Source organism: Erythrolamprus reginae, chromosome 3, assembly GCF_031021105.1.
Source record: "Erythrolamprus reginae isolate rEryReg1 chromosome 3, rEryReg1.hap1, whole genome shotgun sequence".
NCBI lineage: Eukaryota > Metazoa > Chordata > Lepidosauria > Squamata > Dipsadidae > Erythrolamprus > Erythrolamprus reginae.
The window spans coordinates 100,288,875-100,314,697 of record NC_091952.1 but is presented as its reverse complement, the minus strand read 5'-3'; the positions used below and the strand labels follow the sequence as shown (position 1 = coordinate 100,314,697).

Genomic DNA, 25,823 nt, shown 5'->3' with positions numbered 1-25,823 from the left:
CATGGAAAAGCTAATTTGTAATGCAACAATTCAAAAATTGAATAGATCATGGAAAGATGATGTTATTTCATTGATTATTTACCTAGTAGGAGTGCTGAGTAAATTCTTTACACTGAGGCTAGAGAATCTATAACTGTTTAGATAATGCTCAGCTACAACATTCATCATCAGATACAGGCAGTGTATCTGTGTAGTTGCCTGCATCCATACAGTTGAGAAATAAAACCCATGACCTCATTGTTAATTGTGATATATGGTTTTCAGGACAAAACATTCCTCAACATTGCTGTAACACCACATTGCAAAATTCAGGATTAGCAATACATTGGTAACTGTGCATGTGTTAAAAGCCAAGCCATGATTAAATGCAGAAGGGAAAATGGTAGGAAAATTATAATGGATAGAGAAAAATTGGTGGAAAAAACCTAATTCCTAATTGGATGCCAATTTAATATCTGCTGTAGACCAGAAAAAAGACCAAATAAAAGAAGAAGAAAAAGAAACATTTTTCATATTTTTACATAACAGATTATTCATAAATAGTAACTTTAAAATTTCAATGGAAAAATTATTTTTTTCCACAATAAATTAATGGGCAATTTTATTTTATACTGTTATACATAGCAGTTATACTTTTGGATGGTAATTTTTATTATGTGAATAGTTTCCATTACATGCATCCAAGATAAACGTACAAAACAAACTTCAGAATATCACATATAACCTCCCCATAACCTCATCCCATAGAAGCTTCTGATTTGTGATTACAATGCAAATGAGAATACATAAACCATATCTAAAGAGATTTTGTTCTATACTATGCCATTCCATTCCATTCTGTTAAATCAGAGGCTGGAGGAAGATGAGAAATTTGGACATGTATGCTGTCCACGTACCCTCGTCGGAGTTGAAGAAAGGCAAAGCGTGCGGCATTGCTGAAGCCATCTCTGGAATGTGAAGGCTCGAACCCCTTGTCGCCACTGTTAAATCAGAGGCTGGAGGCCGATCAAGAGGATAACAGCTCTTTATTTAATAATCAGGAACATTTAAAGTGACCAGCTCGCAGGCAGGTAGCGACTTAAAACCAAGCGGCCAAAACCGCACCTTATATACTTTGTTACCAGCGCTGGGATTGGTGACAATGTTTCAAGACTTCGCGCCGGGGCTTCCTATTGGTTGCGCCCGGAGGCTCCTTATTGGTCGCGCCTCGGCTTCCCATTGGTTGCGCTTGCGGGCTTCTTATTGGACAAGTCTGCTCCAATCAGCGATCACATTTATTCTAACAACTTGCAAACATAACACATTCCATTCCATTCCTAATGACACCATTCATTTCATACTAGCAGTTTAACAATCACTTAATATTCCCTCTCCTCCTGTCGGAAAGTCAACTGTAACATTGGAGAAGGAATGCAATCTCATATTTGAGTAGATTTTTCTGGACAGGAATATAGATAGAGAAGCTGAAAGAGACACCGTACATTGAAGAAGACACTGCTCTTCAGCCGCTGTTCAGACACTGTGTGGGGAAAAAATACATTGTCAAACAGTTTGCAACTCTAGGTTTACACCCATTTGGAGGGTTATATTGTATCTATAGGTAAAGGGAGCAAACATATTGAACTTCTAAATAGTTCATTTTTCCCGTTCCCCAGTTCATTTATTGAGGATATTTCCATGTGTGAACAGAGAGGAGTAAAAACCCCACAAACTATTCGGAATACACAGCAAAATAGCTAACACTGCTAAGACGTAGGAACGGCACCAGTCTGACTGATGATATACACTGGAGTAGTGACTTTGGGGAATAGTTTCAAATAAAGCAAAGCTTGGCCTGATAATAAAATCAACAGTTTGGCAACAGTTTTAGAGACGGAATTCTGCTTAGGGTTTTGTTCCACCAGCTGTTCCAAAACCATGTGTTGCTTGATTCTTCTCCAACTTGGTCTCTACTGAGAAATAAAAGTCAGTGCAAAAAAAAAACACCCTGCCTTGTGCATGCACGTACACTACCTTTTACTGACTTTGCAATTAAATACTGCAAAATTGGGAGTGTGGGATGAGAGGAATCTTCCATTCCATCGCTGTCTAAGATAGATTTTTCTCCTGAGATTTCATGTATTTCATCATTCAACGCATTTTTTTGTTAGTAGAATTAAATTTAAAGAATAGAAACAGATCATTGTACAATGCTCTATTAAATCTTGGTGGGGGGATTTATATCCACTGCTGAGCCATTCCAACTGTACATCGAGCTCCAGGACAAAAACAACTGTAGTAAGTGCCCATTTACCATTTGGTCCTGGTGATTCTGTTAAGAGTGTCAAAGCACTGTTTTGTTTTGTTTTCTACCCAAGTAGGAGCAATAGCAACTTCTGTTTCAACAATTGTGCACAGCAGGACAGTGTGAATAAAAGACAAATGGGGTGAAACAGGGAGATAAAAAGGGGGATTGGAGGGGGGGTTTGGTTTTTTTTTAATGCTGCTGCAATCAAATTGGAGGGTTCTGCTAGTTTACTTTAAAAGGTTAAAAGGTCACATCAGATTTCTTCACTCATTTCTCAATGTCTCAGCCAACTTGACTTTTATTCTGAACTTGTATTGTCAGTATTTTTTTTAAATAGTCAAGACCAAAAATCAAGACATTCTGAAGTTTCACAAATGCTGGGGACTGGACCCATAAAAGTAAGGTCTTGACAGATATGCCCTGTAATTGTTCAAGATGTTGAGCAATCTCAATAAATGGCTCAGATGCTTCAGTAGGGCAACACTAGAGCAAGGAGAACTTTTATGGATTTGGGCCTGAAGAGAGAGGATAGGTGCAGGGGGAAACACAGGCAGCAATGGATTGTGGTCTATGAGAGCTACATAATCTACACCTGCTTTCTAAAGAAAAACCCAGTTCTTTTAGATGAAGATTAAGTGAAATGTGGTTACAGAATGAAATAATAGTGAAAGGCTTATAAAAAATAAGAGGTTTTGTTTAGAAAATAGTATTAATAAAGGTACAAACATAAGAATAGTTTGGGATTTAAGGAAAGCCTTCATGAAATGTTACTTTATAAAATACAGTGATACCTTGTCTTACAAACCTAATTGGTTCTGGGATGAGGTTCTTAAGGTGAAAAGTTTGTAAGACGAAACAATGTTTTCCATAGGAATCAATGGAAAAGCGATTAATGCGTGCAAGCCCAAAATTCACCCCTTTTGCCAGCCGAAGTGCCCGTTTTTGCGCTGCTGGGATTCCCCTGAGGCTCCCCTCCATGGGAAACCCCACCTCTGGACTTCTGTGTTTTTGCCATGCTGCAGGGGAATCTCAGCAGGGGAATCCCAGCATCGCAAAAACGCGTGCTTTGCTGGCAACGGAAGTCCAAAGGTGGGGTTTCCCATGGAGGGGAGCCTCAAGGGAATTTCAGTAGCTCAAAAACGCGTGCTTTGCTGGCAACGGAAGTCCGAAGGTGGGGTTTCCCATAGAGGGGAGCCTCAAGGGAATTCCAGTAGCTCAAAAACGGGTGCTTCGCTGGCAACGGAAGTCTGGAAGTGGGGCATCCCAGCGGCGGTGGTGGGTTTGTAAGGTGAAAATAGTTTGTAAGAAGAGGCAAAAAAATCTTAAACCCCGGGTTTGTATCTCGAAAAGTTTGTATGGTGAGGCGTTTGTAAGGCGAGGTATCACTGTATAAGAGTAAATAAAAGAAGAAGAAGCAAGAGAAAATGCAAGCTATTTGGTTCTGTTCGGAGCTTCTCAGGCTGCTGAGGCAGGGTGGCACAGTAGTTAGAGTTCAGCACTGCAGGCTACTTCAGCTAACTGCTAGCTATACTTCAGCAGTTCAGATCTCACCCTTCCATCCTTCCGAGGTGGGTTAAATGAGAACCCAGATTGTTGGTGCAATAAACCTGGTGGATTCAGCCTGTTAAACATGGTTGCATTAAATACGAGTAGGGCCAAATTAAGGCCTGCATGTGCCCTAAACACAATCCAATCGTGGTGGCCCACAGTAGAATTAAAACTATGATGCCATGGAATGGAGATAAATGTGATGTCTGAATGATAAGTTCAAACCCAAGTTTTAGACTTTAGCTAGTCACCTAGCCAAAGAAAACATTTTTATTCAATACTACTAAGGTTGAACACAGCGGGAAAGGACAATTATAAAATAAATTCAAGAAAAGTTGAATGTGGTAGTCAGTGTTCCCTCTAATTTTTTTGGGGGGGGGAGGGTGGGCGGAAAAGTATAGTGTGTGAGCGGCAGTCCCTTCGGGAGTGGGTGGCACAGAAATAATAAATAAATAAAGAAATAAATAAATAAACAAACAAACAAACAAACAAATAAAAAACCCACCCTGTTTTGCCTCAGAGAATTTCAAAATAAAATACTGTACTGTGTGTCTATAAGAGTGAGCTCATAATAGGGCAACTCTATCAATATCAAAATGCCACTTAAATAGTTGAGCTAGTTTCAAACTAGATTTTGATTTTCTTCCTCTCTTCCTTACTCCCATTCTTTTTCTTTTTCTTTTCCTTCCTCTCTTTTTTCTATCTGTTTCTCTCTCTTCCTCTCTTCCTCTCTCTCTCCTTCCCTCTCACTCTTTCCCTCTCGGCTTCTGGGCAAGTTTGGAAAACTCTGAGTTGATGATGATTTTTAAGTGAGCAATTGCTCACTGCTCAGCTTAGAGGGAACTATGGTAGTAGTAGTGTTGAATATGTAAGATCACTCAAAGTTTGAGATTTGAATAAAGGGCACTGATTGGCCACATTATTCTAAGCGGGGGGAAATAACGGCTGTCAAAACTGCGCCTACTAGAAAGGAGAAAGCATAAATAGTTAGAACCGCCCATGCTTTCTCTCAGCTATTCACGCCTAACCGTTTAGAGCACTAGCAGAGCTATCGTTCCAACAGACTGCAAATAAAACAGTTTTGTTTCAACATGCTGCCTCTTATTGAATTTATTACACTGGCGACGAGAGAGTCGAGTCGACACATGCAAAACAACTATGGAAGCGTCCTCAGTAACAAAGGCACTAGACTATTTCGACCCCAGAAAGACCACTTGGCAGACGTACGTGGCCAAATTTGATATCTTCTTGGAAGCCTCCAGGATGTAGGACACCGACAATGGAAGAAAGAGAGCACTCTTTTTGAACCACTGCAGGTCACAGATTTATGGGCATGATAGCTAGAGGAACAAACTTCCCTCGATGGCAAATAAGTACATGCTTTTTTTGCTTAATGGTTAATTTTTTTATTACAGCAGATCTGGATCTGAAATCATGATACTCTGGTTGAGGCGAGTTATCAAACTCACTTCTTATGTGATGCATGTGATGTGCCCCCTCCCCACTTTGTTCTTGTCTAGTGCATGAAATATTCAAGATAATAACAACTCAACAGTTTAATGTCTGGCGGGAATGTCTGAGATAGCTAATAATAACTAGGTTCATAGAAGATGAATTCCATTTATTTATTATGTTCTTAGAGGCATATTCACTATCCCATTAAAACAGAGCTACCTAGCTAATCTTTTTCCTTAATCCACATGCAATCCCTGGAACTCATCTGCTACAATCAGGAGTGCTGTTTCCCACACTCTGAGGCAGCACACTAATGCTGCAGCATTAGTCCTAAATTAAGTTTACATTGTTTTAAAAAAGCAAGGAAACATTTGAAAGCACTGCATATGTATTAATGTATTTCCAAAATCCTTCTGGTGACCACCAGATACCTCAGTATTCTATCCATAGTGCTGAGAAATTTATTGGTTGAGCAAGAAATTGAATGTTTAAAGAGGCACTTTCTGGCTGTTTCCTTTTCCCAACTGTTACCTTTCGTAGCAATACAGCTGTAGAGACTAATTTTTGCTAATTCTCTCTCTGTCCATGTACACATCTGTCATTGTCTTTCCACCATGGATCAAGCACAGATAGGGAGCAGACATCCAGAAAGTATGCTTTTGAAAATGCTTCTGTGAATCATCTAAAGCAGTGTTTCCCAACCTTGGCAACTTGAATATATTTGGACTTCAACTCCCAGAATTCCCCAACCAGCCAATGCTGGCTGGGGAATTTTGGGAGTTGAAGTCCAAATATATTCAAGTTGCCAAGGTTGGGAAACACTGATCTAAAGGACTTACAGCCAATGAGAAATTTAGAGCCAGCCCAGTAAAAAATAGCAATTAGACATCTTAAAAATGCCAGATATGCTTCTGCATTATCCTCACTGAGATATTTCAATCTCGTAACACATTTTGTACTGTACATTTCCTCATCTAGCATTTTTAAACAAACCAACATCTTCAGTGTCTCAATTGTCTGACTGAGGAACACCCAGCTATGTGCATCTAGAGAAGAGCTGGTTCCATTTTACAGGGAGAAGCATGGTTTACTGCTGGATTTGTTTAATCTGGCTTCAGCCTGCCTCAGGGGCTGGAGGGCAACAGATTGGAGACTCTGTTGTGCAGACAAAGTTTTAAAAAATTATAAGCAGCTCATCTTGGCATTGTGACTATGAGAATGTGTGGGTGTTCTCTAAGTCTTTAAACATCAGTGCCAACACTTTTAATTTTGTGCCAATTTAAAAAACAAATAAACTAGTGCAACTATTTCAGTACAGGTATTCATACAAATTCAATATCCTGTTATATCAGCAGCATTGGTGGCTTTGCATGGAGGACATTACAATGATCAAGGCATGGCAAAGTCAACTTTGGATTATGATAGCCAAATACAGCCATTTCAGGAAGGGGAAGAGGCTGCTTACCAAACATAATAATACAAAGATACACCTTGCCACAGCCACCACTAATGCCATCTAAGATCTACAGCTTAACCTTTGGCAAAATGTAAACAGGCTAGTCCTAAATCTCGGTTCTCCCTGCACTAATTTTTCATCAAACCATAAGTGCATCTCCAGTTTTATACAATAATAGTCTTAGACCTCTGTGCACGTTCTGTATAGTAATATTTTCCAAATTAAAAAAGAAAAGAAAAAAAATGTTCATTTTAAATAAATAAATAAACCATTTTAGCTTATGCACACATTGCCTAAAGGCAAATTGATAGAAAGCTGACCGAAAGTAAGATGATACTATTGATCATGGTGACGTGGCAACAGAAATGAAAGTCGAGCTGTTATTTGGGTCAGCTGAACAGATGGTGTTGAAAATGGGTACAAGTTTCCATTAAGAACAGAGAAGGATAAATTTCTGAAACAGATTTATCAAAAGCGTCTTCCAATTTAATCCTTTTCATCATGAACAGCAGCAAGCAAGAAACAATTTAAATCCCATGATACACCAAATGGACAATTTGGGGTGGGAGATCATTAAAATATACTATTAACTCAAAATGTAAAAGCCCATTAAAAGACTGCAAAAAGTTTACTTTTTCCCAATGCCTTTCTTTTTTTTAAAGCAAGATATATAGGATTACCTAGAACAATTCCAGAAATTTAAAGATTTCCTTTTAAAATTATATATAAAATGTTAATATTGGGTCAATTAAGTTATATTTGGAAATACTGACACTAAACCATAATTGCAAGTGCAAAGATAGAGAAGCTAAGTCTCGTAAAAATAAAGAATCAGATTGATTAAATAAAAACAATAGATAAACGGATCAGAGGTGGGCTACTGCCTGGACGGGGGAGGGACACAGTGGGGTAGCAAAAATGGAGCTTCACCCCAGAGCACCTAATTTGCATTGAAAGATGTTGAAAGAAAATGCAAGGGGTCCTGCATAAGCCACGCCCACAGTGTGGTAGTAAGAATTTTGGTAGCCCTTCACTGATACAGATATTACCCTAGATCAGTGGTTCTCAACCTTTCTAATGCCACGACCCCTTAATACAGTTCCTCATGTTGTAGTGACTCCCAACCATAAATCTAGTGCCAATTCTCCTAACAGAGCTTTAAGCTGATTGGCCGACTAGGTCAGAGGGACACCCCCACTGTAAACGCCTGATTGGTCAGATTGTAAAAATATGTTCCAAGGCTTTAGTTCCTAACACCATGGGAAATTTGTCTTTTCCCATAATCTTAGGTGACCCCTGTGAAACAGTCATTCGACCCACAAAGGGGTCCCGACCCCCAGGTTGAGAACTACTGCCCTAGATTCACAATATGAGGATTATTCTACATTGTTTCACATTACAAAACATATATTCTGAGCCTTGGTTTTCCTCCCTATATTCCCTCAGAAATTATTCTTCAGATTTCTGTGTCTGCAGAGCAATAATGGGGTATAGGTATGTTTGTATGTTTTCAGTCTTAAGTTATTTATAAAAACAATAAAGGTAGGATTTACATAAACAGATAAAAATTTAAAAATTCAGAACTCATCTTTTTTTCTTTGTTTTACTGTAGTGTTGATCGTCTGTTCTGTTTTTACTTCGAGCAGTTAAAAGTCTTGCTCCCCAAAATAAACCTGCTTGTCTCTTTCCACAAAAAGGCTATATAGCTGTAGTCATGGTTTCCTGAATTTTATTATTGCAGTACTGCAATAAGGTTAATATGGGATGGTCACATTTTAACTGGTCAGAGCCTTGGTTGTCTGAACTGTCTTACTATCCAGAAAAATTGAAATGAATTTGGCTTCCCCCCCCCCAATTGACTTTGCTTGTTGGAAGCTGACTGGGAAAGTTAGAAATGATGATTACATGGCCCAGGGAAAGTAAAACTGTAATAATTACATGACAGTTGCCAAGCATTCAAATTTTGATAATGTGGCCATGGGGATGCTACAATGGTCTTAAGTGTGAAAATCAGTCACAAATCACTTTTTTCAGTGCCTTTGTAATTTTGAAGGGTCATTAAATAAATGGATGTACAGTGGTACCTCATGATACGAACTTAATTGGCTCCAGGAGGAGGTTCGTAAGGTGAAAAGTTCGTAAGACGAAACAATGTTTCCCATAGGAATCAATGTAAAAGCAAATAATGCGTGCAAATCCTTCAGGAAAATCCCAAACTTTAGAAGGGAGGCGAACAGAGGGCAGGGAGGAGCGGCTAAAGGGGGCGGGTGGAAGAAGCAAGGCTAGGCTAAAGGGTGAGTGGGAAGGAAGAAAGGCAAGGGTGCGCCCCTCCCTTTTCTTTCTTCAAAAGACACCCTTTCAGTGCCTGTGCAAGCACGCTGTTCTCCTACTTTTTTAAATGCGAACTCTTTCCCCCTCCAAGCCGTCCCTCCCTTTTCTTTCTTCAAAAAAGGAAACAAAAAGAAACCCCTTCATCCCAGCAGCAGCGGCTTGGGTTCGTAAGGTGAAAATAGCTCGGAAGAAGAGGCAAAAAAATCTTAAACACCAGGTTCGTATCTTGAAAAATTCGTTAGAAGAGGCGTTCGTAAGATGAGGTACCACTGTAATTCGAAGATGACTGTACTCATTTATTAACCTGTCTTGAATGTTAGATCAGAAGTGAATTCATTGCATACATTCAGTATATTAATGGAACTCACCTCAAATTTCAATGTCCTCAGAGAGGGGCGGCATATCCAAGTAAGTAAGTAAGTAAGTAAGTAAGTAAGTAAGTAAGTAAGTAAGTAAGTAAGTAAGTAAGTAAGTAAATAACAATTAATAATAATAATAATAATAATAATAATAATAATAATTTATTAGATTTGTATGCCGCCCCTCTCTGAAGATTCAGGGTGGCTCAAAACATAACATCAATAAAATATATTTTATTTATTTATTTATTTATTGGATTTGTATGCCACCCCTCTCCGCAGACTCGGGGCGGCTAACAACAGTGACAAAAAACAGCATGTAACAATCCAATACTAAACAACTAAAAAAAACCTTATTATAAAACCAAACATACATAAAAACATACCATGTGTAAATGGTAAGGCCTAGGGGGAAAGAATATCTCAGTTCCCACCCATGCCTGACGGCAGAGGTGGGTTTTAAGAAGCTTACGAAAGGCAAGGAGGGTGGGGGCAATTCTAATCTCTGGGGGGATTTGGTTCCAAAGGGCCGGGGCCGCCACAGAGAAGGCTCTTCCCCTGGGTCCCGCCAAACAACATTGTTTAGTTGACGGGACCCGGAGAAGGCCCACTCTGTGGGACCTAACTGGTCGCTGGGATTCGTGCAGCAGAAGGCGGTCCTTGAGATAATCTGGTCCGGTGCCATGAATATAAATACAATATAAATACAAATCTAATGTTAAAAAATTAAAAAAACTAATTTAAAACACATTGTTATAAAAAAAACTTATGTACTACACAATCATACATAAATAAATGTATCTATGCACCACTTTTGAGGAAATCTTTTAAATATTAATATCATTTATTCTTTTATTTTAAAACATCTTTAATGCAGCAGGTGGCAACACCTGCATGACTTTGGTTCTTCTTAGAAAAGTTAGCCAGGTTTTGGGATTTTTTAAATGATCTCTGATTTCTAACCTGGTTAACTCTCTCTCTCTCTCTCTGAGAGGGAGATAGTGAGAGAGGGAGAGAGGGAGAGAAAACCTGTTCTCCAAAGCACCAGAAGGCAGGACAAGAAGCAATTGATAGAAACTAATCAATGAGAGAACCAACTCAGAACTTAGGAGAAATTCCTGACAGAACAATTAATCAGTAAAATGACTTGCCTCCAGAAGTTGTGGAGTCTGGTTGTACTCCAACCCTGGAGGTTTTAAAGAAGAGATTGGACAACCTTTTGTCTAAAATAATATAATATAAGATGATCAGGGGGTTGGATTAGAAGGTCCCTTCCCTATTATTCTGTTCTCTTGTTACAGAAAAATGCAAAGAGATGCATACTTTCATTGGAAATGCAATATTATAGAAACTGTTATATCTCATCTATTTTTATTTTTATTTTTTTAAAAATGTAATAATTTTTAATTCTCTTTTCTGTTTTTTGTATTTATGCCCATAAAATGTAGCATATTGACTAAAATGGCACACATCTTTTTTATGCTTTTTGTTGTTTTTGCTTTTTTTGTTGTTTTATGCTTTTTTATTTTTGTATTGAGAAATCAACATGGAAATACTAAATTAAATCAGAAAGAATGTAAGAATGTAAGCTGGCTGGGGAATTCTGGGAGTTGAAGTCCAGATATCTTCAAGTTGCCAAGGTTGGGAAACACTGGGTTAGAAGATGGGGGCATCTCATGAGTGGAGCCTTTGGTGCTAAGTCTTTGTTCTGCTGTCATGAAAATCACCCTCCACCTCAACCCCTCCAGTTAAATATGTGTAGGATGATAGGGCTTGTTTTAAATGGATAAAAAGATCTGTGCTGCTCGTTATCAAAATCCCAGTGGAAGTGCGGGTCCCCACTGCCTGGAACTGCCCAAAAGCCCAAGGCACAGAGACAACAGAGCCAGAATTTTTTTTGTTTTCCTCCCCCAAAATTAAGGTACGTCTTATACTTCAAAAAAGATGGTAGCCAAGAATGACTAAGAATACTCCTACCAACATTGAATGGGCAAGCTACTTGCATATAAACAAAGAGCAAGCCCCATTCCCTTCTAGAAGGGATGATGTTACCTAGTTGGCTAATGAAACATCTGCAAGAAAACAACCCAGCTCAGAAAGCTTCAAGGACATCACAAGAACATACCATTATACAGTAGATCCAAGCATTTGCAAACTTCTCTCTTGCCTTTGCTCTGTACAATTATGGGCTTGGAAGTAGGACAATATCAAACCATGTAGCAAATCATTTATCATTCCAACAAGCACACATTATTCTTTTTGAAAATAACGCCCCCTTGTGTATTTTCATAAAGAAGCCCAATAAAATACTCATTAGCTCATTTCAGACAAATTTAGAAAACTATTGAGCGCAACACTACTTTTAAAAAAAATATATACTGTATAAGGTAAACTAGAAGTGCAACATGCATTGCTTAAGTAGCAGTGCAATTGGTGACCATCTTGACAAGCAATTCAGGGCCCAATAAAAGATATAAATTGTGTATAAAATAGAGCTTGTCAGTTGGTCAGCTTTCTTCCAAAGAACACCATGATGAAAATAGCCAGGGAGAATGCTGACACGTCAAAGGTTTCTTAATGTTTTCTACCACAGTAACAATGTCAAAGGAGTGAGCATCTAATGCAGTTCCTCACTGATGTGTTTCAATTGCAGTCATAGAAGCTAAATATAGAGCAGCTGAGGTATGTCCAATATTTAATTTGAAAATGTAGAAAAATATCTAAGGCACTATATCTGCACACCAGTGACAGGGGGAAAAAATCCCTCACTAACCTATAAAAAGATACTTGATTAAAAAGTAATGATTGCTTGATCCTGATAGAAAAGGACCTACGAGCAGCCTGCAGATTTTCTATCCGTCATCAAGAGATCAATGTTCATACTGTCTTAATTCCCTGAAATACTGAGTTTAAAATTTTAGGCTGTATGTTCAAAGTTTTGTATTCAGTTTTCCCTTGTATCTGGAGTGATGATAGTGATGATTGTCATATAATTGGAAACAGTCACCTTCTCTTGGCCAATCCAGCTCACAACTTTTCAACGTATGAAAATATAGGAGACGGAAGTAATCTCTATAGCTTTGATCTATGGAACAAAAGGTAGAATATAATCTAACAAATAAAATGATAATAAATGACAAAATATTAGTAAATGAAAAGCGAATTCTCTATCTTGTTCTAGAATTGGGCTGATCAACACCAAAGAAGATTATTTCTCAAGAGAAATGGCACCCAACTTTTTAAACAGAAGAACAGAGAATTTTTTCCTCTTGGTGAACATATTAAAATCCTGACTTCTCTTTCCTTAGAAATATATTTCCCCTAGCATTAATATTAATTGTGAGCAAAGCTGAATGAGTTTCCCCATGGTACAATGGAATGTTTTGCTGAAGCAGAGAAATCAAAGTTCTGTATTTCTATATTTAAGTAAAAGCAATATAATTTTACTGATGTCATCATTAAATGCTCAAGCCCTTCAAGTTGCTCGTAGTATCTGCATGAAGAAACATAACCCATCACTGTCATCAATAAGTGGAGGTTTCTATCTTCTTAATTTAGACCTAACCCTCAGAGATTTTCTAAGGCTGTTGCAGCTGCAATGAAAGTTGAGATTTTCTGGCTTTAATTGGGGAGGAAGGTGTCATTAGGGTCTTAATGACATTATTTGAAGGGCTGTTGGTCTGTAAAAGTGAGGCCTCTTGACATTGCCCACAAGGGTAGAACTTTGTACAGATGTCTGGAGCATCACTGGACAAAACTGGCTGGGTGTCCACAAATACTCCAGGGCAGTCTTATCACATTTCAAAATGAGTAAAACATATTGCCACTGTGTACTGCCTTTAACATTATCCTTTAATGAGAATCACAGTAGCAAAGAGGGCACTTACTCAGTGGGAAGCTCTTTCCATCATGTGCCTCTTGGTAATCTGCTACCTAGTGACAGTTTGGGGAGAATTAATGTGTGCGTAAGGGTGCTCTGGGGACTTTGAGGGTCAAAACCTCATTCTGTTGCTGGAGTATATATTTCTCTATTTCTTTCTTTCTTTCTTTCTTTCTTTCTTTCTTTCTTTCTTTCTTTATTCATTCATTCATTCATTTATTTATTTATTAGATTTGTATGGTTTGAATGGGAACAAATAAGTGTGGGCATCACTTCTGTAGCAAAAGGGCATCAGTCTGGTTAGTCTGGTAGGTTAAGCTGGATTGGGGATTGGTTCCTGCTGCAGATACATTCCCTGTTTGCTCCTTATTTCATTTATTTTATTGCTTAGGATGAGGTGCTAAAAAGGGATAGATTAGTGTAGGACCTGTGCTAATATGCCTAGCTCTCTAGAGGTGGTGATACTGGTAAGTAAAATGGAAGGAGAGAGTGAAAGAGGACAACCAAGACAGATAGTGGCATTGGGTATGCCATTAGAAAACCAAAGGGACCACCTTGGAAACATCATCCTGAAGGGGGGGGGGAAATCCCCTTATGTCATCACTATTAGTTAACATCAATTCGATGGCACGTGATCAATACACAATCCAGCCCAGAATTTAAGTCTTAAATTGTAGCAGTCATTAAGTTGATCACATGACCTGACTGGACTTTATCACACCATCCTGGCTTTCCCAAGCATGATCATTGAGCAACCATGCAGGTCATTAAGTGGAAGGAGAGAAAACTCCCTGCTGAAAGGTTTCATTATTAAGAACCAAAGGAGAATATTTGATCACAGAATATTTGATTGTGGTAAATAAGAAATACTGTGCACTTTCTATGAGTAAATTACAAAAACGAACTGTTGACAGTGAGCTTTGAACTAATTTCACTGTTATTTAACCTGCTAACTATTTTTTTACATATATGTAATGCATGTGAGATCAATTGGGTTGCAAAAAGATATAGAAGCTTATAAATGTATTTTTTAATTCACATTTTAAAAGTATTTTTGGCCTAGTTTTGTTTTGTCTGTTTTTCCCCCTTTTTTATTTTAATATTTTGAATAAAATAATCCTGCTGCTTGCTGAAGGGGAAAGCCAGCACCCCCTCTCTACACAAAAGGGAATTGCAATGCTGCGAAAAGAAACTTAAATCATCAGTGCCTTTGTTTTTGTAAGTGCCATCATAGTTTTTAAATGGTTGTTAAGCAAGGACCACCTGTATGTTATTTCATTGTAAACTGATCTTTCTAAGAAGCTGCAGAAGAAGTCTATTGAGATTCTCAGTCATTCAAGTCATGGTTCTCCCAAAAGTGCTATTTTTCCCACCATCCACTCAGAGCTGAAGAAAATTCTTGGATGAGAAGCAAAATGTCTTCAAAGAAAAACCAGAAAGTCCAGTTGCCTGTAGAAAAGTCCATTGGAGAAGGGCAGCCTATAAATTCAAATTCAAATTCAAATTCAAATTCTAATAATAATAATAATAATAATAATAATAATAATAATAATAACAACAACAACAACAACAACAACAACAACACCTTTGGGGCTGCAGATGAAGTGATTTCTATATTAAATGTGGAGGGTTTTTAATAACAAATGATGTACAGATTTGGCTTGGAAAATTTATATCATTCATATTCTTTTACTGAATGGTCAGAAGATTGTTTTGTAAGCATATTTCTTGATTATGCTGTTCTGAAGGCTTTAATGATGGATTGAATGAAAATACTGTAGTGAAATTTCCTGGTGTTTATATAGTTTATAACTTGTTCTGAAAATAAGAATGCTATCATATTTCAGTACTATCTCATTTCAGCAATGTGTAATATTTTGCAGACATTTTAATCCAATCCATATACCAAAGAACTTTAAGATAATCTATGTGGCTCCCTTGCAATAATCCTGTAAAATACATTAAGCTGAAAGTAGGTAATTGGCAAGAGCCAAGAGAATGTTGAAAAACAATGTACAGGCTGGATTTATGTATGGTAGTGAGCCAGGATGTGATGTGTTTGACTTGTATATGAAAACTGAACCCATCTGGTTGCAAAAGATTCAGCACTCCATTGTTAGATCACACAACAGGTGGACAATCTATGCCTCACATACAGGTTCCTAACAGCCTGAAATTGTTATTTGTTGAAGTTTTGGGTTGTGTAAAGGATTCACATGGAAATAATTTGGGATGAAAACAAGATTTCTTCCTCCCCCAACTTTCCTGTCCTTAAAACTTGACAAAAATGGTCTCCAAAGGCCTGTCAGAGAATGTTATTATTGGTCCCATTCCTCATTCAATATAATTCAATATAATACAAAATCAAACCACAAGTAGTCCTCAACCTATGACCCCAATTGAGCCCAAAACGTATGTTGTTAAGTATTAAATTTGTTAAGTGAGTTTTGCCCCATTTTACAAGTTTTCTTGCCACCTTTGTTAAGTGAACTTGTTAAATTAGTAACATGGTTGTTAAGTGAATCTGGCTTCCCCATTGACTTTGCTTGACAGAAGATCACAAAATGGGATCACATGACCCCGTGACTCTGCAACCATCATAAATATAAAGCAGCTGTCAAGCATCAAAAAGTAAATCATGTGACAATGAGGATGCTGCAACTGTCATAAGTAAGGAAAATCACCATAAGTCACTTCTTTCAATGCTGTTGTAGCTTTGAATGGTCACTAAATGAACTGTTGTAAGTCAAGGACTACCTATAGTGTCTTAGCCTATAAAAGAGTTGAATTAAATAAACTTAAGAGAGAAGGATTCCATAGATGAAAATCTTAAAATGGAAAACAACTAAAGAAACTTGGAGAACTCTGGAAAATGTGGTTATAAAAGCCCAGTCCATCACAATGCTGCTGAAAAAGAAAAATGAGAAACCCAAGAAGAAGCATGGCTACATAAAGAATACTTTGATAAACTGAAAGACAAAAAGGATAAATATAAAAAATGGAAAGATAGAATTTTCACAAGATAAAAGTTGTCAATACTGTCCAAAGATGGCCTCTTGAGAACGGTGAGGTGGGGGACTCAAAGCTACCAACCCTTTCTGCGAAGAGGCATTAATCACAGCTTGAACCCAGCCAACTCCCAGGAGGTCCAATCCAACCAGGCAAGAGGTGAATAGATCCAGAACAAAGTTATGAACAAGTCCACAGCCTCAAGGACCACTTTTTCAAGAGCAACTGGCTCAAACTCCTTCCAGATAACAGGGTTCAGATGCGTATCCATCATCTCTCCCCAGCCAGAATCTATGACCAAGAAAAGTTGAGCAGCTTCATCTGACAGATGCCAAGAATATTTCTCACAGAAATCCTGCAAGAGCATCCTGACTCCTTCTCAACTAGGATGGAAAAGGTTACCCAAAACTGACTCGCAATATACTAAGGCAAAGTAATTTTACTTCATTACTTTATTGTGGTAAGCTAAGCCTAATATGTGTATTGGCATAAGGTGTCAGTCTTGCTCAGTCTTCCTCCATCACCGCTTTAGGCATCTCTTATGTCTCCTCAACTCTTTGAGCTACTATGGGGTTACATAAGATCCACACACACAGCATGATTCGATCCATGCCCTGCTCCACCAAGTTATGATTCTTCCTGTAAACTGATGTTACTGAATATGTTTGGCAACAGTGATTAAGTTTCTAACAGGCACAGGAACTGATCTAACAAGTCTTTCAAGCAAAAAACAAGAACAAGCTTCCTGTTTCTATCTAGGTAACCTAGCACTTGAAATTGTCACTACAATGCATTTATTCACGAGACGTGTAAGCTAACAAGCCGCCCCGAGTCTTCGGAGAGGGGCGGCATACAAATCTAAATAATAAATAAATAAATAAAGCTGCAAGAAAATTTATTAGAAACAAGTTAAGGTCTTCTAAAATAAGTAGTTGGAAGGGTATTCTCTCTCTTTTTCAGGACACTGAAAACAAGATTCAGTAATTCAAGTAAGGCTGTGGCTGAGATTAAGTGTTACTGCTATTCTGACCTCAAGAAATTTTGACAGTAAGTAAAGCTCAATATTACATATATAATTGGCTATGCTTAGTTTCTGAACAACAAAGCATATGTTATTTCTCGGAAGAAATATTTCTTTGATTTTATTATACACATTTTGTCATTCTGTGCCCTTTAATAATACAAGTGAGTTCAGGGTTAAACATCTTTCAAATAGTTACAATAATGTATGAGGGGGGGAGGTTCAAAGGTAACTTTCCATTTAATTGGATTCAGAGGTGGAAGAAGGGGCTACTTAATTTTTTTGCCAGCCGTAATCTGCTCAATTTAATTGTCCATGGAGGAAAAGTTGTCAGTTTCCAATATTTTTCCACCAAATGAAAAACATAAAAATGAAACTTATCAAGATGTTGATGTTACAGTCAAGTGATGGGATATATTACATAGCGAGTTATTACAGAAGTCTAAGTGGGGCAAAGAGGTCATAGTTCCTTTCCTACCATCATAGTCTAATAAATATACCATATATTTGAGAGAATAAAGAAGCCCTGGGATCTCTTAATGGAGCCAGAACTGTTGCTGAGAAAATAGCATAAGGAATTCCAGAAGCAGCACCATATCTAAAAGAGCAGCATGCTACCCCAGAGCCTTAAATTGTTGAAAACAAAACAAAATGTAAAATTTTGGGCATTGAAGTAGTTCCTTTCTTTCTTATTCTTCAGAGAATAGCTAAATGGCAAAATGTCTCAAAAATGTATAAAATGTCTTTTTGATAAAGATTGTATTTCTTAATTGGTACCAAAAATTCTTGTGTTTTTCAGCAAATTTATTTAGGTTGAAAGTGCTTCTGTAATTACTGTAGTAAAAAGGAGATGGGAGGTGATCTAGATGAGGAAATCACCATCTAACACCCCACCCACCACCACCACTAAATTGATGCAGTTTCAATGAATGTATCTTGCAGAAAGTGTAGGTCTACCAATGATAGGAAAAAGGCAACCAGAAATTTGATGTTGGATTCTTCCTTTAGCCTAGATGTCTCAATTCTGGATCCAGGAGTCTTGGATTCTTCAACAGCCTTGATTCTGGGTACATATAGGAAAGGTAGAAATACTGTAATTGTAAGAGAAAAATTGTGCCCATAACAATAATCACTATTCCTGAAGTGATAGAATGTATGTGAAGTTGGATCTTGCTTATGTGGTGGCCCCACTGCTGCCTAGTAGCATCCGTTCTTGAGCTCCTTCACATTGTTACTGGTTTTGGAGTTCTCTCAGCTTCTAGTACAAATAGTTAACAACAACAACAACAAAATAATAATAATAATAATAATAATAATTATTATTATTATTATTATTATTATTTATTGGATTTGTATGCCGCCCCTCTCCGCAGACTCGGGGCGGCTAACAACAATAATAAACACAACATGTACAATCCAATAATAAAAACAACTAAAAACCCCTATTATAAAACCAAACATACACACAAGCATACCATGCATAACTTGTAATGGCCTAGGGGGAAGAGCTATCTCAACTCCCCCATGCCTGGCGGTATAAATGAGTCTTGAGTAGTTTACGAAAGACAGGGAGGGTGGGGGCAGTTCTAATCTCTGGGGAGAGTTGGTTCCAGAGGGATGGGGCCGCCACAGAGAAGGCTCTTCCCCTGGGGCCCGCCAAAAGACATTGTTTAGTCGACGGGACCCGGAGAAGGCCAACTCTGTGGGACCTTATCGGTCACTGGGATTCGTGCGGTAGAAGGCGGTTCCAGAGGTAATCTGACCCATTGCCATGTAGGGCTTTAAAGGTCATAACCAACACTTTGAATTGTGACCGGAAACTGATCGTCAGCCAATGCAAGCCACGGAGTGTTGAAGAAATGTGGGCGAATCTTGGAAGCCCCACGATGGCTCTCGCGGCTGCGTTCTGCACGATCTGAAGTTTCCGAACACTTTTCAGAGGTAGCCCCATATAGAGAGCGTTGCAGTAGTCGAACCTCGAGGTGATGAGGGCATTTTAGGAACAGGATCAAAGGCATTAAAGAGCCCCCAGTCTAATATACTCATCAATAAATAGGGGATAAAGCATATACAGTACATATATTCTGTTTCCAGGACTCTTTTCTGGCATTAAACCTCACAATAAGGCTAGGAATCTAGTTTTGTTTGAGAGTCATCATTATGGCTTGACACCTGCTATTCAACATCTGCACAAAAATGCTAGAAAAGATCATTCATCAGACTGGGTTCTGATACAATCAATTTGCTGATGATATACTGTTTTTATATATCCTCTGTGGGTTGAGGTGGAGATGGAAATCTTAACCTATTATCTGACTTGTTAGAGCAAAGTATTACAACCATATGGTATGTCAGCCTTAGTAAATTGACCAGACAGGAAATCTGACTAGATAAGCTAATTCTATTATAAACCTACATTAACACCATTTTGTAAATCCAAAAATACAATTCACTCACCATCTCCTTTACAGTTCAAGAAACTAGAGAATGTCCCTTTTGAGCTCTTGCCCCATGGACTATCTAGCTGTGGGCTATGTTCTCTATGATTATTCCCTAGCTCTTTGCCCTATCTCCTAAGATCTTTCCTACATACCATTACAAGGTATCACCATAGCAAATCAAATAAATCCCTCAAAAACATCTTGCATAAGCTAAAAGACCCAGTTGCTCAAAAAGAAACACTATACAGTGATCCCCCGCTCGTTGCGAGGGTTCCGTTCCAGGACCCCCCGCAACGAGCGGGTTTTCACGAAGTAGCGCTGCGGAAGTAAAAACACCATCTGCGCATGTGCAGATGGTGTTTTTACTCCCGCAGCGCTAGTGAGGAGCCGAAGATTGGGGGCGGCGCGGCTGTTTTAAAATGTCGCCGCCGGCATGGGGGGCTTCCTAGCAGCCCCCCAAACCCGGGTTGGGGGTCCGGGGGGTGCTGGCAAGCCCCCCATGCCGGCGGCGACATTTTAAAACAGCCGCGCTGGCTGTCGGCGCTTTTGAGCTGAGTCCCGGAGCGAATTCGCTCCGGGACTCAGCTCAAAAGCGCCGACAGCCAGCGCCAGCGAACGGCTTCTCCGCGCTGGCTGTCGCCGCTTTCGAGCTGAGTCCCGGAGCGAATTCGCTTCAGGACTCAGCTCGAAAGCGGCGAGAATGAACGGCGTGGGCGGGCGAAGGGTGGGCGGCAGCGAGGAGTTTGCGTGGGCGGTGGGGAAACTCCTTGCTGATGCCCGCTGCTCGCCCTCCCGCCAGCAAGAGGGGGAAGACCCAGGGAAGCCGCCCAGCAGCTGATCTGCCGGGCCCCATCTACGCATGCGTGCCCATAGAAAAAAAGGGCACACATGCGCAGATGGTGTTTTGACTTCCGGGTTGAAAAATCGCAAATTACCCTGTTCGCAATGGTCGGGGACGCAATAACCGGGGGATCACTGTACAGTATAAAGACTGTAATGTTAAGCAGCTACCATGCAGGATAGACAGGCAGAAGATTAGCAGAGTCCATCCATGATCACCAACTAGCAGTCATAAAACATGATTTAAAAAACTCTTAATCTCTCAACACAAGGACAAATTAAACTATAGTTACAACTGGGAAACTAGGGGTATTCTAGACCACACTAAATACAAAAATGCTAGAAAATTCCTGGAAGTTTGGCATTCCAGAATAGTCTGTCAGCCATCAATAATCACATAGAAATAAATCACATTTACATACCATTCAAAAACACTAAGCTAAAAAATTAAGGAGGAAACAAGACTTGAACACACCCTCTCCAGCAGCCAATATCCAGATAAGCAGAAATTAACACTAGACAAACAATAAAGCAGGAATCAAAAGGAACAGTGGCTCCTCGTCCAGAGTCTGCGAGGAGAAGGGCGGTCTATAAATCTAATAAATAATCAATAATAAAGAAAAGTCACATCCCTACCAGTCCTGCCAGAGCAATCTGCCGTATATAGATAGGGAGAAAACCCCACACTCATTAGAGTGATGATTTTACCTAGTTGGTAATGAAATACCAGCATCTGCAAGCAAAAAACCAAGCTCAGAGAGCACCAAGGACTCCACAATATGTAATCCATCCTGTGCTTTCCAGCTTGCACGTACTGTATACCCAAAGGTGCAACATAAGGAGGGAGCAGAAACACCCACACACTTTACTACACTACATAGAATATAAATGGCTCTTAAAGGCCACAGCTGGTGAAAAGATTGGGGGGGAAATCCTTCCTTTTCTATTGACATAACAGTTTCATGTTCAAACCCAAATCTAACCATTTTAAAGAATAACATTATAGCCAGGATAGAATTATAGCCAGGATAAAATTCAAGGTGAAGATTTTGGAGTTTTACTAGGATAGATATATTTGGACAGGTGTACTATGCTGCATAAGTACACAGCTGACTTAAAGACTTGCAAGTGGCTGCTATGCTTTTGTCACACGGCCCAAACCAATGTTTTGTAAACAAATGTGAAATGCCTTGCAATTCCAGGGTATATGTTAAAATACAAAATATAGTAATTTATATTTTTTAGCTTCCATGGAAATTGACAATTACATAAATAGTCTAGGGTTCTCGAACAACCCCTTCATTAATATAAAAACAGAAACTGTTCTTAGCTCCTTCTGATATAGAGTTCAATATTTGTTTGGTTTGAATTTGTAATATGGGCGTGATTTTAATTTCAAAATCTCTAAACAAACAGGGAAATAACTACTCAGAAATTTCTTCTCTGTGTTTCAGGACTATCAGCTTTCAAGGTTCTCACACATAATGGACCTAGAAACAATACCATTTTGCCAAGAATACCTAGCACAAGGAGGTACAATAGTGAAACCATATTACTGGCTAACAATGAGCCAAAACTGTACTAAATGTCCTTATCACATACAAACAGGGGAAGTAGCACGAGTTCCCTACATAGAATTTCAAAAGGCTTTTGGATTCCCATATGGGCCAACGGATTACCAAAATATACACCTTCTCTTTTATGAGCTGAGACATGTATCAGGTAAATTAATTCAAAAGGGCAAAGTTACAAACTGTGAAGAATACAACATCCACCCAGAATCAATGCTATTTGAAATGGATGGTTATCTGGACTCAGTTGTGCACAATTGGGGGAACATTGCATATATAATTCTTTATTCAAATTATTCCCCTTGTAATGAGGCAGAGCATGGGTGCATAAGCAAAATTTATAGTTTTCTAATGAAACATCAAGACATCACCCTCTGCATTTATTTCTCACAGCTGTATCACACAGAGGAGGATTTCCCTGTGTCCACCTGGAATTGTGAAGCCTTGAAGAGCCTTGCTAGCATGTGGCCTCAAGTGACATTAAATCCCCTCTGTGGTGGACTCTGGCATTCTCTCCTATCTAATTTTGTGAGTCCTATGTCACAAGCAGGATTCTACCACCCAATTTTGCCTATAAGAACCCTGGCTGATAAAAAAAATGCAACACAAATTCACAGTATAACAGGAATGAAATTACCTTTTGTAAACACCTTGTCTCAGCCAATTTATGGAACTTCAAGTGCTGCACCAAGTTTGCAAAACTATTACTTATCAACGTCAAACTACCCAGGAGAAGTGACAAATAGCAGACTGCCTCCAACGGCAATGCCACCATTTTATTTCACACCTCCTAGTAATACTTTGCCACCTTTACACAAGAAATCTAGAAATATTGTCAGACATGTAAACATGCTAAATGAGTCATTAGGCAAATTAATACCAAAGGAAAGATCTCTTCACAGGGGAGAAAATATTACTGAACACCTTTCGAAGAAATTTGCAGAGCTTGAAGGCTATAGAAAGAAAAAGGAGTAAATTCACCACTTATACAATTGGAATGCAGGACTAGGTAATTCCTAGAAAGGAATAAATACAGCAGTGAATGAAGAGTATGGAGAAGAACATGAACATTTCCCCCCATATGTAATTTGTATATTGGAAAAAGACATGGAGTATCAACTACCAGCAGCTGAAGAGAAGATGGCAAAGCAATATTTCAGTTTTTCCACTGCATTCAGTTGCAGTGTTTCTCAAATAGTGGAGCGCCCCCCCCGGGGGGGGGGAGCGTGGAGCAATGCGGGGGGGGGGGGAGGTGACCCTGGGAAATGTGCTTTTTTTGCTGCAGTGAGTAGGGGTTTTTTTTGCACCGAACAATACAGAGTAGGATTTATGAAGTGCATATAACAAACCTTAAGAGACACCAAGGAAAAAATATTTAACAGTGATGAAAAGAAAGGAGAGAGATAGAGATAATGAAACAAATGTGTCTCCCAAAAGCTAAGATGAGGAGATATGACACTTGGCTTCACTGGGACTACGGTGGGAAATGAAGAAAGACCGGTAACTTTACTATGTCTATAAATTTTAGCAGCGGACAGCATGAAGCCAAATAAATTAAGGTGTCACTTAAACACATTACACCCCAATCATGCTGATAAGCTGCTTGAGTTTTTTCAGCGAAAAAATGATGAATATTGCAAACATTCATCCCAGTGGAGAATTAGGGAATGGGGGTGACGGCACATGAAATGTTTACTTCTCCCGGCAGGGGTGGGGCTAACAGAAAATAATTGAGAAACACTGATTTACAGTAATAGCAGCAAAGCAATGGGCAAATATGAAGGTTGTTTCTCAAACTGATAAGAATTTTTAAGTAACTACTGTATTTGCTTATAGATCATCTCTCCCCCCTCTGAGAAAACTCACCATACCGCAACAAAACTATGAAAAAATGAATCAGATGTTCCTAATTCACAAATATTTATTTTTATTCTAAAGATAAAAGTTAATGTGATGCAATCTTGTAACATTCTTACTTTCAATTAATTTTATGTAAGAGAATTCTGTTTGAAAGAACTGTTACTTTTAGTCCAGGCAGCTGTAACCACTGGGACAGTAACCGTCTGTTTTCAATTTCAATACAAAATTTCTTTCAGGCCAAAGATACCATTTGATATTATATTGATTGATGCATTAAAGTAAAATGGACAGAATTAGGACAAAAACATAGCAGAAGGGGAGGGCAATTCTAAAAAAGTGGGGATGAGGTTGTTTTTTAAATGTGTGCTGTAATTTTGCCATCTTTGTGGCACTGCTATAATTGATTATGAACTGAGTAATAATTTTTTCTATTGCTTTTTGTTTTCTGGTCATGGATTGAAATAAATAAACAATTTAAAATTGAATATATTTGTGGAAAAAAACATTATGCATGGCATATTCATACATAAACTCATGTAATTATTTTTCAAAATGCATTTTTGGATGATGAAGAATGCTACAGTAAAATGGCTTTCTAGCTTCTGTTAATCAGTGTTAACTTATTAAAATAGCTTGTGCAAGTTCCTGAAATCCATACAAATGCCCTAGGTTAGGAATAAACAAAATGAGAGGAAAATCCTGTATGAAACAAATTTTGGCAACAGAAGAGATGGCTGCTCTGCAAGCAGCAGAAAAGCCCATCAAGTTCCATGAGACTGATCCACAAACCATATGAATTAAAGCATAATAGCTTAACCTCTTTTCATTTAAAGTATTTTTTAGAAGTTATTATTTGCTCTGGCAGACTGTTCCATCATTGTGCTGTGAACTAATCTTAATCATAATGAAAGACAACTGAAAAATTGATTAAATAAAATCTCAGTGAAGCTAGCAATCATGCTGGTCTTAAAGTAGTGTCTTTTTATAAATGCACTGAACTTTAGAAAATAGGCCAATTTATGTTTGGTTAAGTTTAATCCGGTACATAAAAGCCTCTACTCTAAAAAACAGTTGAAGGAAAATTATCTTTTTAAGATGTTACAATATTTTTAATTTGCTAAATCATTTAAGTTATTTTAATTTAGGAAGGGATGAACCAGTAATTTAAACAGAGGGAATGTCTCTGCTCTTAAATCATACAAAATCCTATACCCCCAATTTATTTATATGTTCAATTAAATTTAATCCATTTGTTATCCCCTTAAATCACTACAGTATATATTTTTGCTACTCTTTTTTAAATGGCAGATTACAATCAGAATAATTTGTTGAATATTACATTTTTAATAGCAATAACAAAATGTAGTAAGGGGACTTTTCATCAGCACCTTCTGCCTTTGAACTAAGATGGCCAACCATGAAAAATACAGTATGTGAAAATACCTATTATTATTGTTGCGTTGTAAGGAATATCCTTCTGGGTTCAGTTCAGAATCCAAAGACACTAGATTCACTGCTTGGAAAGATGGTTTTAATGGAGGGCAGCAGGACTACATGATCTGAAGTCCTGGGGAAAGGGGGAATCACATGCCTCAAAGATATTGAAGAAGAGAAAAAAGGGCTAAGATGGTGAGAGCACCCTACTTTATAGTATCTGTTGGGCCTCACCTTGAGTGTTGGCTGCCAGACTCCCAGCGGTCAAGGAGACAACTCTATAGGCTGCCTTGAATCCAAGTTCGCTAGCTGCTGTGACCTAGAGGTGGAG

The 25,823-nt window shown here is 38.5% G+C and overlaps 1 protein-coding gene across 1 annotated transcript; it reads left to right on the top strand.

Moving 5' to 3' along the window:
• Positions 1 to 17,107: 17,107 nt before the first annotated feature.
• Positions 17,108 to 24,543, top strand: APOBEC4 (apolipoprotein B mRNA editing enzyme catalytic polypeptide like 4). Its single transcript, XM_070746301.1, has 2 exons — positions 17,108 to 17,372; positions 22,082 to 24,543. Exon 2 carries the CDS (start codon positions 22,112 to 22,114, stop codon positions 23,171 to 23,173), a length of 1,062 nt encoding a protein of 353 aa, XP_070602402.1. The 5' UTR covers positions 17,108 to 17,372; positions 22,082 to 22,111; the 3' UTR covers positions 23,174 to 24,543.
• Positions 24,544 to 25,823: the final 1,280 nt, after the last annotated feature.